Here is a 14804-nt window from a genome sequence, read left to right as displayed (position 1 = left end):
CGATTTAGACTCAACTGGAAATAAACTCGAAATAATTTAAAATTACGAAAACGAAAGGTTTTATGCACTTATTTCGATTCCCTTTGGTTATTATTACATGATCTTGCGTAATTTTATAAGCCACGTTAGCGTTTTACATAAAATTCGTTTGTTTTTGTTTTGCGTAGATGCAAAAATAATTTTTACGTCACACGTTTTTGAAACCGCCAATAAGAAAACTTTTCAACCACCCCATTCATTGGATATATTTTATTTGGTTCAAAAAATAAGTACAACGAGAATGGAGAGTCGGTAAAAAGTCCGAATATTTGTAAGAACTTGGAATGTTTAATTTTTCGAGATAATCAAGTAGATTAGTAAGTATTATGTAATTTTTGATTTGGTGGGCTCTCACGGGAAAATGTAAAATATTAATGATAGGAGTTTTTTTCTAACGTAAGTTACGTAACGATCTTTGGGACTTGGTTTTTGTGATTCCCAGAATGTCAAGACTTGAGAGTTATTTGAATAATTGGGGGTGTCAAACCACTGCCATACTTAGAAAGCAGTGGTCAAACTTTAAAAGGAAAACTGGTAATTTTTCCAGCGAATAAATTATTATATTTACAAAAAACAAACATGAATTTAAAACTGTAGGCCCAAATTAACTAAAATGTAAATATTAGTAAAAATGGGGAAGGTTTAAATTTGGAGTCTCGGGTACAGGTTTTTTTTTGGAGGAAAACTTTCAAGGCAAGATATTTTGCTTAGAGGCATATACTTTCACTGAATTTCTTATTCTCATTTTCAAGGAAAAATTATCCCTTTGCTTTAAAAATAACCCAGTCACCCATAAGTTTAATTTACTGTGTATGGTTGATGAACCAGCATTATTATATATATCTTTTAAAATTTATGTAGCACATGAGTACTTCTAAAATAAGGAAATTTGTTAATTGATGTATTTCTTTGCTTAGAATGATATAGGCCTAGTATCCAGACATTTCAGTTGTGCCTTATATAATCGAATAAGATGCCTTTAAAAACACAAAGACCAGCTCCGCCACCACCTGTTGGAGGCTCTAAACCAAACATGTATGATAGTTGTTTTTTGTTAAATGCCTGCTAAGATAACTATGTTTAACAGTTAGTTTTTCGCGCAATTTGTTTTTTAACTCTTCTCGTTTTATATGATATTTAGGTCTAGGTCATCAACTTTTAAAAGTCATGTCCCAAACGATTCTAATAATAATGCTAAGGTCATTAGTCGGCCTACAGTTATTAGACCTCTTGGTTTTAAGCCAGCCAAAAAGAAACCACCACCGAGACCTGGTATTATTCCTTTTAAAAAATGAAATTTCAACAATTTTAATATATAACTTATTCAATTATTTAGCACCGCCAAAAAGTTATCAAGCAAAATCATCACATGTTAGTATCTCAGTTGATACATTTCATAGTTGCTGAAATTTTTAAACGGAAAATTGTTTTTAGAAATCACCTACACCTGATTTACTGGCTGACCTGAGGGATATATTTACAACCCCAGTTAATCCAGCACCCCATTCAAAGCCGACTGTTATAAAACCAGCCACGGGATTGCGTTCCAGTTTCAAGAAAACTCACGCCCCTCCCCGTCCACCCTCTACAAGTGCCTTGGGCCAACCTCACCATCAACAAACTTCATTAATTGATTTTGAGTCACCAGCTCACAGCTATTCTAAACCCTTGCACCGTCCAGCTGAAAAGCCCAATCCTGCCCTTGTAGACCTTTTTGATTTAGACCCCTTCTTCTCCAACCAAAAATCATATCAATCCAATATTGGCAAATCAAATTCAGCCTCCGGTTCTTTAGCAACTCTCGCAATGAACAATCCCAATGCTACCAAGAAAGTGGCATCCACCATTTGGACAACCATGGTGAATAACCCAAAGGCGACTAAAGCAGTTGCGAGTACGGCTTGGAATTTACACAATTCATCAAATACAACAAACCCCGGTCCTAGTACTTCTGTCTTCTCATCCACTCAAACGAACAAAAACATTGAAAATTTTGTCACTAATAATTGGAACAATGAGAAAAGCCGGACTGTCATTTCAAAGGTCACAACTGAAACTGTCCAAAAAAATACCTATAATTACAGGTAATTTGAACTACTTACTGTTTCACTATATTTTACATAGTACAATTTATATTTCAGTTTGGCCGACAGTTATAATACAGCTTTAAACTGGAATGATAAACCCACAACTAGTACGAAAGAAAGTTATCCACCCTTACCAAATTGGAAAGATCCCCCGGTTACTCCTACATCAAAAAGTAGTAACGTACCTGGCTTTGGGTAAGTTAATACGTTTTTACATTCAATTAAGAAAATAATTCCACTTTTGTATATAACAGTTTTTATTTTTAAAAGTTTAAAAAAAATTAAAATTAAAAAATAATTATACAAAAGTGGAATTCTTTTCTTAATTGACCTATATGTATAAGCGTCTTATAAACTTTTTATTAGGTTTTTACATAAGATTTTAACTTAATTGTGAATGTTGCAGTGCGGGAGGAAATAAACTGTTTTCCCCACCTGAACCGCAATTTCCTCCACCTCCCCCTCCAGCAACGGAAGATGATAATCTGAGCCCAGTGATATCTCCCTGCTCTACAAGTTGCAGAGCCTTGTATGACTTTGTGGCAAATGATCCCGATGAATTATCCTTTAAAGCTAATGATCTTATTGGTTTGCTGGACAAACCGAGTGAAGATTGGTGGCTTGGGACGTTAAATGGAGAAAAAGGTTTATTTCCATCAACTTACGTTGACATTGTGGTAGAGGAGAATCCATTTACTGTTCTAGACAAAAAAGTGCTCAAATCTGAAGGTAAATAATCGTACTTACGACTTGGAAATTGAGTCTTGTAAATGAATACCTTAATTTGGTATAGGCTGCTTTGTTAAAGCATTATACACGTTTCCCTCCGAACAAGATGGTGATTTGGCTTTTCAAGAAGGCGATGAAATTGAAGTTCTCTCTCGAATTAATCAAAATTGGCTATTTGGCAAGTGTAATGGTCAAGAGGGTCAATTTCCAGCTAATTTTGTCCAAAAAATAGTCATTGATCAAGATAATGAAAACAATGTAAGTTTAATTATATTTCTAGTAAGTTGTAATGTAAAATTTAAAAATAGCTTGTAACAATAGCAAATCTTGAACCAAATAGATCTTAGAGTGAAAAACTAAACTAAATAAAATGAAATAGCCAGAAATTCCAACGGTAGACCGGTTTTGTCTTATTTGGGACTCAGCAGTACCGTGCGGGAAATCTGGCTTGTGACTACTACACCGAACAGAGAAACTAAGCCTAAACATTAAAAATTTCAAAACGCGTTGCGTAGCAACAGAAAGCGGAAAGGGGGAGAGTGGTGGATAAAATATTTATGAATTGTTTTTCTCAGTGTTCAACTTGCTTGGCTAAGTATCAGTTTCAAGCTGAAAATGCTGATGAACTTGCGTTTGACGAGGGGGAGGTTATTGTACTGGTAGAGAAATTGAGCATCGATTGGTGGAAAGGTTACCTACAGCGTGACAAGGATAAAAAACTTGGAATTTTTCCTTCAACTTTTGTGGAAGTATGACTTCCCATTCTTTAGTTTTTGAATTTTTTGTTCTTTCTATTTTGTATATTTGCTTTTGGCATACCAGTTTATATATTCATGCTTTTTGCGCAAGCAAATTAGTTGTGTACATTTTATTTCATGATCCGTTGTTAATTTTGCATTAAGCAAAGTTAGTTTAATTTTACGAAAACCATGATGTTAAAGCTCTATAATTTTTGAATGTTTACAAAATTTAAATAAAAATTAATTTGTAATAATCAAAAACTTTACGAAAATGTAGTGATAATTTAAGCATATGTAGGCAAACAGTGCATTTGAGTAAATTTTGGTTTTGAAAATATTTATGAAATATAAAAATTTAAAAACAGTGCAAAAATATAGGTTTGTAACCATTTTCAATGTAAAACATTTTAAAATTACATAAAATCAAACAACTTAATTTAAGAAAACTAGATAATTTCCAAATGAAGCAATTCTATTAAAAATAAGCAGCCTGCGTGTTTTCCTTCTCCTTTAAAGGTTGGGAAGATTTGCTCTTTACTTTCTGATATTTTTGTAATGCCAAGAATTGTTTGTAATTCTCTTCTTTCAGTTTTGTATTTTCCTGAAAAAAATTGATATAATATGATCAAATAGAAAAACACATTTATCAGGGTTGTCACAAAACTTTCAAATTGATATTCCCTGTTTTCCCTGACTTTTTAAGGCCAAAATTTAAATGGATTTATATTTCAGTAAAAGGTTATTGCAATGTTGAAAACATTAGCCAAACTAACTTTCAAGGAAATAAATGACAATCATAGATCTAGAGTAAAATTACCTTCAAAAAGTGCAAAGATAAATTGAATTCCTAAAATTCCCTGACATTTCAGACCCATTTTAAATTTCCTAACTTTTCCCTGATGTGTGGCAACCCTTTTTACGAATATATATTACTTTTCGTAGCCCAGATATATCTTCGTTTAATTTAATCACGTATTGAATCTTTTGCTTATGATTCTGGTGGCCCATTCCTTTGGCAGTTTTCTGTTGTAACTTCTCTAGTTCTGACCAAGCTTGATCAGTTTCTCGAACCAGAAGGCTTCTCTCATGGGCATACTGATCTAGTTGGTCCTTCATAAAATAAACCCAGTTAAAGTTAACAGTCCCAAAGTAAAAATATTTCATTATTACTTTGAAAGGCTCAACCTTCTCCAACAACTCTTCATACAGTTCTTTCCACCTATAAAAAAATTCAGCATGATAAGTATTTTTCTAATTTTCATCAAACATTTCAGATGCACCTCTCAGTTTCACTTGGATTATCTCGTAATGCTGTTAATTCTTTTATTTGTTGTTTCTGTTCCCCAAACCTTCTCCACAATTCCTTTTCTTTTTGTTCCTTCTCATCCATGTTTTTGGCGGCTTCTTCTAATTGAGTTTCAAGCTGTTCTTTTAAAACTTGGCTTTCCAGTTTAAGTTGGTTCTGATTGCTTTTCAATAACTCTATTTCTTTGTTCAAAACCAATTCAAAAGTCCCTTGTTCTAATAACCGATTTTCCAATACAGTTTTTTCTTTCTGCAAATCAATTTTAGTAGCTTCAAAATTTGCAATGTCTCTTTGTAAGTTGCTAATTTCTGCAGATAATGAAAGTTCATTTTCAGTTCGATCTTTAATTTCCTTGAGAGATTGCTGAAGTTGAATTTCAATTTGAGCATTTTTATCTTCTACAGCTATTCGAAGTTGCGATTCAATGGTCAGACGTTCATTTATTTCCTCAAGTTTCTGTTTCTCAGATTCCTTAACATTGAGAATTTGATGTTCATTCTGCTTCAGCTTTTCTTCCCATTCTAGTTTTTCTCTGACGAAGATTTGGTCTTGCTTTGCAAGAAGTTCGTTGGATTCTTCAAGCTTGCATTTTAGAGTTTGAACTTGGCAGATTAATTTTGCTAATTCTTCTTCCTTCTCCTTGGCAACATCTTCTAAGGCTGTGTACCTCGCAGAAGCATTTTCCAAATCTGAAACAAGCTGTTGCATTTTCTCTTCAAAAGAAATTTTCAAATCAGTGAGAACAACTTGATTATTTGATTGGAGCTGTTGAATTTCTGACTTGAACTCTTCTTCGAGTTCAACTTTCTCTTGCAAGATCAATCTTAAATTGGCCATTTCAACTGTCAAGAGTTCAATTTCTTCATTTCCTTTATGAAGGAGATCTTCATACTCCAATTTTATGTGGTTCGTTTCATTTTTCAAAAGGACCAATTTTTGGGTCAATTCATTTTCTCTTTCAATCTGAATACAGTTTTGTCCTTGTTGAGTTTCTAGTTGATTTTTAAGGTCTGAGACCGCTTTGTTCAGCTTGTGAATTTCATCATCCTGGCTCTTGACTTTCGCTTCAAATGTTTGCTGAATTGTGACATAAAACGAGCGACTTTCTTTCAACTCAATATCAGTTTTGATAATTTGAGTCTTCAGCTGTTCAATTTTCTTTGTATTTTCATCGTGTTCTTTCTCAAGAAGATACAGCTTCTGCTTGGTAAGTTCATAGTCTTTAAGTTCTTTGTTGAGTTTGTAAATCTCATCTTCAGCGAGAGATAATTTTAACAAAGCATTATGTTTTGCTTCAATAAATTCCCGGTTTTCAGGAGATAATTCTTCAGAATTCATAAGCTGGTTGTTCCTTTCAGGACTGCCATTAACAATGATTGCTACAGGTTTAGCTCCATATTTTTTTTCCAAACTAGAATATTTTTTTTCAGTTTCTCGTAACCCACACTGCAATTCTGATATTATTTTCTGATAATTAGTCTCTCTCAAAATCCAGTTATCTGTGAAAGAGGAAATGGTTTATAATTAATTAAAATTAAATAATTTAATGGGAAACTTTTGAATAACACCTTTGTTGGGTGTAACTGAAGATTTGGGAATTGGTGATAAACCCATATATTTCAAGAGTGGTGATGAGCAGCATACAGGTGGTGAATTAAGAGAGTCTCGGCTAAATTATACAGAAAATTTTAACGGTACCATACAAACTGTCACTGATAATGTTAAAATGTTTACCTATTAATATTGCTAACATTATTCTGCATTTTTCTCAGCTTAGACTTCAGCAAAATATTTTCTCTCTGTAGCTTCCTAACAATATGGAACTTAAATTATTCTATTCCCTAACTAAATACAATATGATCTTATACTTTATAAGCTGGTCTTGGATTATAAACTTTTCCTTTAATGTTTGGTTATCAGACTCAGATTGTGCAGTATCACTAGCATCGCATTTATCAATAGTTGTAGTTTGAGCGGATTCCAAAAGAAGGCTTTCCTTCATTTGAGAACCCTGTTAAGTTTAGAAGTTAGAGCAAAATTATAGTTATATTTAAATTTAAACTATACAACCATGATAGTTTTTTTTGCTGAGCGTAAAGATGATGATGAGGATGATATGCTAGATAGAGATGAGCTTTGTTCTCTATACGGCTGGGTCTTCTTACTTGAGGTAGGTTCAGTAGTTTCTTTAAAACGACGGCTCTTTTCAAATACTGCGCTAGGGACTGTTGCATTAGTTTTGGGATCATAATGACCCACTCCTGGAGCACATCCTATACACATGAAACTACTGGTTAAGCAACATTACTGTTATTAAAAAACAGAAGCTCCTCATCACCTGTTTCTTCATTAAACCTAACGACTTTGGCTTTCGGAAATGACATTGTACTTAATAATTTGACACTCTCTTTGTTCTATTTGACTTAGTTATATTAACAAAACTATAATAAAAGCATTCTCATGTCTTTAACGCGTGACTGATGGACGACGAAATTCAATTAAAGATAACTTTCAAATACAGCTTCGTTTATAAAAATTTCCACTGATTGGCTGCTTTTGTTTTAAAACTAATCTCCTTACGTCACGTTTCCACCAAATCCATAGACCTTAAACCAATCAGAATTGTTGAGCAGCGTTGCCGAAAATATACCAAGCTACCAACTAAGGCTGCGTTCAGTAACTCTAGGCCGTTTAAAAACGCGATCTTATGAGTATATTGACGTAAATGATTGTTGTAAATCATTTGTTGGACCATAGACAGTATATATCCCTAAGGGGACGAGAAATCGCCTACCTTCCACTGCATTAACGTCGCTGTTTCTCTCACCTCCCACTGACGCTCTGTTATTGAAAGAGGGGGAAAACATGTAAGCTTCTAAGCGCTTCAAATGACCTTGAAAGTTCCCGTTTTAAAAGTACAGCCGTCTTTATTCAGTTGGGGCCCTAGCATCGACATGAACTCTTGCAGCTGGCCGCAAAGCGACTGTGATGGGGTCTAAAAATCAGAGCGTATTCTCGTCCCCTTAGGGATATATACTGTCTATGGTTGGACTTTCTAGTTTTTGGATCTAAGAATGTTTTTTTTATTCAAAGAAGGAAGAAATAAGGGCTGATTGAGTCTGAGAAGACCGCGAGCCCGGCGAAAATCTGATTAATCAGGGCGAGATAGATGGAACGGCCACGCCAACGGGGGGGATACGTGGGGACACCACCCGTTGGGGGATTGGTGGTCGTCCTCACCATAGAAATCTCATAAGTAACTAGAATGCTGCCGCCTACGGCCGAGCTTGACGCCAGTTCGCCTTGAACCTTCAGCCAATGAGAGGCCGTAGAGTGGTTCCGCCAAGGAGGATAATAATCCTCCTTGGTTCCGCTACTATAGCGGGAGATAGTTGACGTCATTCTCTCTGGTGACATTAAATTCTTGGCAGAACCACTCTTTGAGCTCTGATTGGCTGAAATCTGGCTATCGTCTGCCACCGCGTTTGGTCCATTTGCCAGTTACACGGCAGCATTCTAGTTACCTATGAGATTTCTATGGTCCTCACACGGCCATCCACAAACTCTGCCTCCCAGACACTTGGGATTAAAGGAGTACGCCACTACTCCCGGCGATCTAAGAAATTATTGCTGAGGTTTATTTTATCGACGGTAGAAATCGTAACAATGAGAATTACGAAATCGTACGTGACCCTAAAATTACGATTCGAATCGTGATGTCTCACACTTATTATACGGTATATTTTTTCCAATTGCGATTCGAATAGTGATGTCATACAGCAATTGTACGGTTTTATTCCGAGGTCAATTTCAGGGCGACGTCACTGAAAGTAAACTATAAGTATATTCTGGAAGCCTGGAAGGGCATCGTATCATAATCCATCCGCTAGGCTTGAAGAACCGGTGTTTCCACTCTGCGGTCGAGATTTTCGCCTATTTTAGTGGCAATGAGGTTCTTGAAACGATTTTAGATAAAAGGAGGTGCTGCACAACATTAGGAGATTAAATCAGCCTTGGCTTTTATATGCCACTGGCGGCCACGAGAGAGCGCATGTAATAAATAACAGAAATCCGCGCGCGATGATTCGTGCGGCTTATACAGTGTGTCAGAATTTATAGCCCGGTGTACCTAGTAACAGAGACCATACCACCGGAGGCCCATCATCATAGTGCCCTACGCCAGCGTCCCCCTAGCCCGGACAGGTGACAAATCCAGCATGGGTAGCAGAACCCTACTACTGATGGTCGCACCTTTGACGCAAGCCACTCAACCCAGCAGAAGGTGCAGCAATGGGTGGACCAATCCCCACTTCGCACACAGCAGTGGGATTTAGAATGGATGCTATAGCAACTCCAGCCGACACCCTACCTATGAAGGTAAGGAGCCAAACCCTTTGGAAAGAGCTCCTAAAGGGGAACGACGAGCACACAGCAGCCCAAGTAACCCGGCACAGCTGGCACCGGAGATCCCGGTGGGCCCCAAAAGGCCGGGAAACAGGACCGCCGTGCCCGCATATGGAGGCTCGCCGCCCCACAGCAGGCTACCCAATCCGCCGAGGCGGCCAGTTTGCCTGGACCCTCTCCGTTAGCCTGAACCGAAGTTCAGTATCCAGCCCAAACCTGACCGAAGTCGGAGGTGGAGATAGGACCATTTGATCAGAGCTAACATCTCCCAGTGCGCCACCGCCCTTATGGGTTACGAGAGCCGGACCCCGACTCCCCGGTAAAGCCACCAGTTATTGCACACTCTAACCCATTTAGGGCCGTGCGGCTTATACAAACCGAAAGGCAGATTTGGTTCCCTAATGTTGTGCAGCGCCCCCTTTTATCTAAAACCATGTCAAGAACCTCATTGCCAGTTTTCGCCGCCCCCCCCCCCCCTAGATTCCCCTTAATTTATTTAGTGTTACTGCATAAATGTTTCTTCTCTTTATTTTTAATCTTAGATTTAGGTAATAGATTTCTTTTTTTTAAAGGTAACTATTTAAAAAAAAACACACTGCCAAAAAATTGTATGGGTTGCCATTAGGGGCACAGGGGAACTACAGAATTATTTTTTAGTTTTCTGACTTAAAATATTGAAGAAAAAAAACCGCCCTTTTTCGCCGCAAAGTGGAAACACTGATCGGGCTGATTTTACCACAGAAATATCATAGGTACCTAGAATGCTGCCGCGTATCTGAGAAATAGCCAAACAGCCGTGGCAGACGATCGACAAATAACAACCAATCAGGACTCAAAGAGCGACTACCGCCGGTAAAGTTTGACATCTAGCTTAAGATCTAAATAGTAATAAATTACTTTATACATTACGTCACTATAGAACCAGCAATTGATTGGCCGATATCTCTTTTATTGTTAATTTTACTATCGATGTTTTTAAATATGGCAGGTAATCAAATTGTTCCGACGAGGCGAGAAGATAAAAAACTGTTTATTTAATAGTTTTAACTTAATAAAACATAAAAACCACTGTTGTAATAAAAAGTTTTTATTATTGTACAATAGATATATTTAGTAATAATTTTAACTTTTATTGTTATGGCTCCTGGGTGTCTAATTCCGACGTGCAAAAAAAAATAATCGGGCGCGAATGTTTCCTTGCACATGTATAACCCTCGGGATGGAAACGGCGGGTGATTTGAGTTCAATTTAAGTGACGCAGAATGATTTAATTTTTTTTTATTTAATTACAAAATATATGCAAAATGCTGGTATTGCTGAAAGAAAATTATCCTTATAATCGTTGTGATTTTGTTGCGTTGGAGAGAAGAACAGTACTAGTCTTTACTCAGTGAACCCAACTGGAATAGATTTCATAAATTTCTTTGGCAAGCAGATGGGTATTGTTAAACCATAAATACATTTTGAGAAACTTGCTAATATTTGTAAAACATAGCGTGGTTATCAACAACGCAGTCCCAAATTGTCTCATAAACGGGATTGTATCACAGATTATACCAAATATATTGATTGTGGCATATGAAATTTGTGGTTAGATTTGTGTTTATTTTATCAAGACATTTGGAATTGTAAATTAATTTTTGGCAAATTTTTTGGATTTGATATAGGCAGGAGTTCTCTAAATGAATAAAGTTAAATAGTCGGAGCTAGAGTTATATGACTATAATAAGGTTTTATACAGTGCATTTAAAATTAAATGTTTTCTTATACCAAATAACAGCCTCATCATACGCAGTTTTTAAGAGCCTCGGCTCGCCACTTTTTGCCAGGCAGATGGACCTAGGCTTAATGTTTTCGAAGCGCACCAACGAAAGAAACCGTTGAAACGGAGATATATTATTCAAAATGGCTCCTAATATTCATTATTTATACATATTTAAAAAAAATAATAAACTTAGTATATTTACCGTTATAATTGCATTTTTTTCCAAACGATTAAAGGGGCTCCAAAGTTCGGTGTAAAAAATAGAAAATTGAGCATGCTTTTCATCCCCCCCCCCAGCCCCGCACTCGGCCTTGGCAGAGTCGGGCAGAGTCAACCGTAAATTTCGCACTTTACTAACTTTACACACATTTTGCCACCGAACTTTGGAGCCCCTTTAAGATCTCAAAATCGAAAAAACCCAGCATAATAATATGGGAATTACCCGAGCTTGGCTATCGAAAGCATCGTCTGCAGCTTTCATATTTATCGGTCGAGAGATGACGCGTCGAGCGTAGCGTAGTCACTCTATCGCCTTTCATTGGCTGAAGGACCCCTGGCGAACAGGCGACAGGCCCCGCCATAGACGGCAGCATTCTAGGTACCTATGAGATTTCTATGGATTTTACACCAAAGCGCGCTCAAGCCTCCAGATGTTTTTGGGGCTCATTTTAAATTTAAGCCCCGTGGCGGCTGAAAATAAAACGTAAAACACGATTGGGGTCACTGGGTAGTGGGGTGTGCAAAAGAAGCCCCAAAATCACTGCGCTTAGGTATAAACGTGCCTCTGGATTTTGGCATCGAAAGTAAAGTCAGCTAATAGTTCGTTTCCACGATAGCAGTAAAAGGCAGTAAAACAGAATTTATACAATATTCATTTCATGTAATTTTAAAAATTATAGATGTTTATACAATGATTCAAAATTATTATGTAGTAATTTTTTTAATATTTAGCTGCTTTCTAAATAAGCTTCGTGCGTAGTCTAAACTTTGGTCAGAAGTATCGCCGCCTACCGATTGAGTTCTAAATCGAATGTGTGAAAGCTGTCTGCTCATTCAAAATGATCTCGATATAAAAGCTGAACGTTTCAGTTAAACAACATTCATATTCAAAAGTCGTCTGCTATTTCTTCACACATTTAGTTGACATTTATTAAAGTAGATGACGCTATCTTTCCTAAGCTCGAAGCCTATATAAGTAATTTCTAACGATTTAAAAAAATATATTAAACGAACAATGAAACAGTAAAGTGAGTAAACAAACATATTTTCCACACAAAAGCTAATAAACCAGATATCGTGGGAGTCGCTGCGCTGATAGAGATGCAAAACTCTTTATAACTTCAGCAAACCTTGTTTTTTCAAAATTTCGATGATCTCAGCGCCGCTTGTAAAGGGGGAAAAACCATTCTTCAATTCTTGGCATATTTATTTTGGTGGCTTAAGTTGAAATTTTAACTATTTGCGACCGAAAACTATCACTACGGCCCCTTTGGTTCGCCATTGCATAGCCGGTGCCTATGGTCATTGAAACCTAGATAGGTAGTGCTAGGAGTATTCAAGCTTTTCATATTCCTAGGGTAGTGGCTAAAGCAGTCGCTATTAGAATTTCCTCATTGTTATTCGTAAATTTGACTTGCATTTTAATATAATTTTGACAGCGTTTGCTTAAATTTTTATAAGTTTATTAAAGAAAAAACGTTCTTATGACTTCTTAATTTGCAATAGCAAACGCTAGATCCTAGGTGCTGCCTCGGAGAAGCTAGCACCGTTACGCCACCTATAATCATTTCGGTGGCGAATAGTGTGATAAAATGATTGTAAAGTCAGCACTGAGCAGTGATATATTACTTATTGTGATAAATAAGAAAAAATTGCATATGTTTTTTGATTATGTTCCTGGATATATTTACTGATTTTTATACCAATATAGGCTTCGTGCGTAGTTTAAATTTTGGTCATAAGTATCGCCACCTACCAACCGAGTTTTAAATTAAATATATGAAAGCTGTCTGCTCGTTAAAAATTATCTCCGCATAGCAGCGGAAAGTTCAACCGGAAAACCTAGAAATTCCAAAGAAGTCTGCTATTTCATCAAATATTTTGTTTACGGATATTAAGACAGATGGCGCTTTATTTTCTAAGCTCTAAGCCTATAATATCCGTGGAATAACTTGAGGAGGAGGAGGTTAACAAGATTTCAGGGACATTTAACTACACGCAATTGGCCCATGTTCTAATAATAGCAAACGACCGATATCTGAACGTCGAGTGCCAAACATGATACCGCAACAACAAGAGCTTGATATCCGTTGTCAACTTTCGCATCATTATCCTTTCCACGCCTAACGGTGCGAGGGACAGCCAATGCCTAATTTCTGGGCATCTTTGCCCAAAACTAAGAGAGCGACAGTAAGGGCACGATGTAGCCCATCGATTGATGCATAATTTATCTTACTATCACAAATGGAGCGGGATACAGCTAATGCCCAAACGTGAGACAACGACTATGAGGGTAAAATATCACATGAAAGAGGGCACGATATCACATATCGATTGATGTATCCCATTCCTTTCATCGTCAATGGCGTGAGATACAGCTTATGCCCAATAAATAGGTCCCCGAGCGCCCAAATTGATAGAACGATAGCGAAGAACCACTTTTTGACGATTGTAAAGTCATATAGTAGGTGGTTTCTTTTCACTTGTTCCGGGATTTCGGAGTAGGGTAAGAAGAGTAAGGCTATGACATAATTTTATTCCAATTCTGTGGTGGCGAATAGTTTGAGTCGTCGGAGTAAAGACGTTCTTCCAAAATGGCTGCCTGTGGGCTGGGGCCCTTTTGGCAGATAACTTCTGGCTAGCAGAGGACAAAATCCGATTTACTCCTTTACACCTCCTTTTTTGAAGGAGTAAAAAGAGTAGCCCTAATAAGCGAATAGTTTATGGCAGCGGTTCCCAATTTTTTTTTGCTATGGAACCCAAAATTATTTACCTAATTCTGGCGGAACCGTATCTCATTTTTTTACGTATCTTAAAAGACTCGATCTTGACACAAACCATGGCCAACTCGCGCCATAGCGGCCAGCCCATTCGTTGAAGTTTCTATGTTACCCTACGAACAAAAATATCTCTCGGCATCGAGCGCCCCTAGCGGAAAATTATTTTTAGAATAGTTTTTGCATTAAAGCCAATATAAAAACGAGCGTGGCGCTGAACGCCAATAGTTTATAGCATGGTTTATAGCGGAAAAATTATTGTTCATGGAATTTCGTCGTATGGGTTGGCCGCTATTGCGCGAGTGTCAAAGTTGGTCGTGCACAAACAAAGATGGCTGCACTGTGAATTCTCGGAACCGGCGAATAAAACGTTTTAGGGTAAAAAGGGTACACTTTTAGTCGGGGGGAGGCAAAATAACGTGTAAAAGGTTGGTGTATATGGCTGGAAGTCTTCACACCATGCACACCGGAGAGTAAAACCATCAAGTAATACGAAAGGTCCAAACAAACTACGAACGGTAAAAAGAAAAGCACAAAATACATAGCAAAGTCCGCGATGGGCAAGCGAATAAGGCGTGGGAAGCGTCATCCCCCGCGGCTCCACACCGAGCCCAGGAGACCTTAGTGGGAAGTCTGCCAGAGCCGAGGCGGGTGAGTAGCGTGTCATCCCGCCGCGTTAAAGTTATCCGCATAATGGCTTGAAAGTCAGTAAAAGGCTTCGCGTCCAGAAGAGGCCAT

General features: G+C 37.4%; 2 protein-coding genes across 3 annotated transcripts; one reads left to right on the top strand and one right to left on the bottom strand.

The window, feature by feature from the left end:
• Positions 1-236: 236 nt before the first annotated feature.
• Positions 237-3786, top strand: LOC149944221 (uncharacterized). 2 transcript variants are annotated; one of them, XM_090174843.1, is made up of 9 exons: positions 237-356; positions 957-1074; positions 1181-1311; positions 1376-1410; positions 1474-2123; positions 2181-2321; positions 2533-2855; positions 2920-3113; positions 3431-3785. In XM_090174843.1, exons 2-9 carry the CDS (start codon positions 1013-1015, stop codon positions 3608-3610), a joined length of 1716 nt encoding a protein of 571 aa, XP_090030969.1. In that variant the 5' UTR covers positions 237-356; positions 957-1012; the 3' UTR covers positions 3611-3785. The 2 variants fall into 2 exon arrangements, with proteins under 2 accessions (XP_090030969.1, XP_090030970.1); XM_090174844.1 differs by lacking the exon at positions 237-356 and adding an exon at positions 714-732 and having other exon boundaries at positions 3431-3786.
• A 143-nt stretch (positions 3787-3929) lies between these two features.
• Positions 3930-7373, bottom strand: LOC149944220 (uncharacterized). Its single transcript, XM_090174842.1, has 9 exons — positions 7240-7373; positions 6972-7174; positions 6770-6912; positions 6636-6710; positions 6470-6570; positions 4876-6400; positions 4766-4814; positions 4529-4705; positions 3930-4196 (listed from the first exon to the last, which is right to left on the bottom strand). The coding sequence occupies exons 1-9, from the start codon at positions 7283-7285 to the stop codon at positions 4071-4073; spliced, it is 2445 nt and encodes an 814-aa protein (XP_090030968.1). The 5' UTR covers positions 7286-7373; the 3' UTR covers positions 3930-4070.
• Between the last annotated feature and the right edge of the window lie 7431 nt (positions 7374-14804).

This window comes from Leiobunum rupestre, chromosome 5 (genome assembly GCF_980474605.1).
Source record: "Leiobunum rupestre chromosome 5, qqLeiRupe1.1.hap1, whole genome shotgun sequence".
Classification (NCBI taxonomy): Eukaryota; Metazoa; Arthropoda; class Arachnida; order Opiliones; family Sclerosomatidae; genus Leiobunum; species Leiobunum rupestre.
The sequence above is the reverse complement of the archived record's forward strand: the minus strand, read 5'-3'. Positions and strand labels throughout refer to the sequence as shown.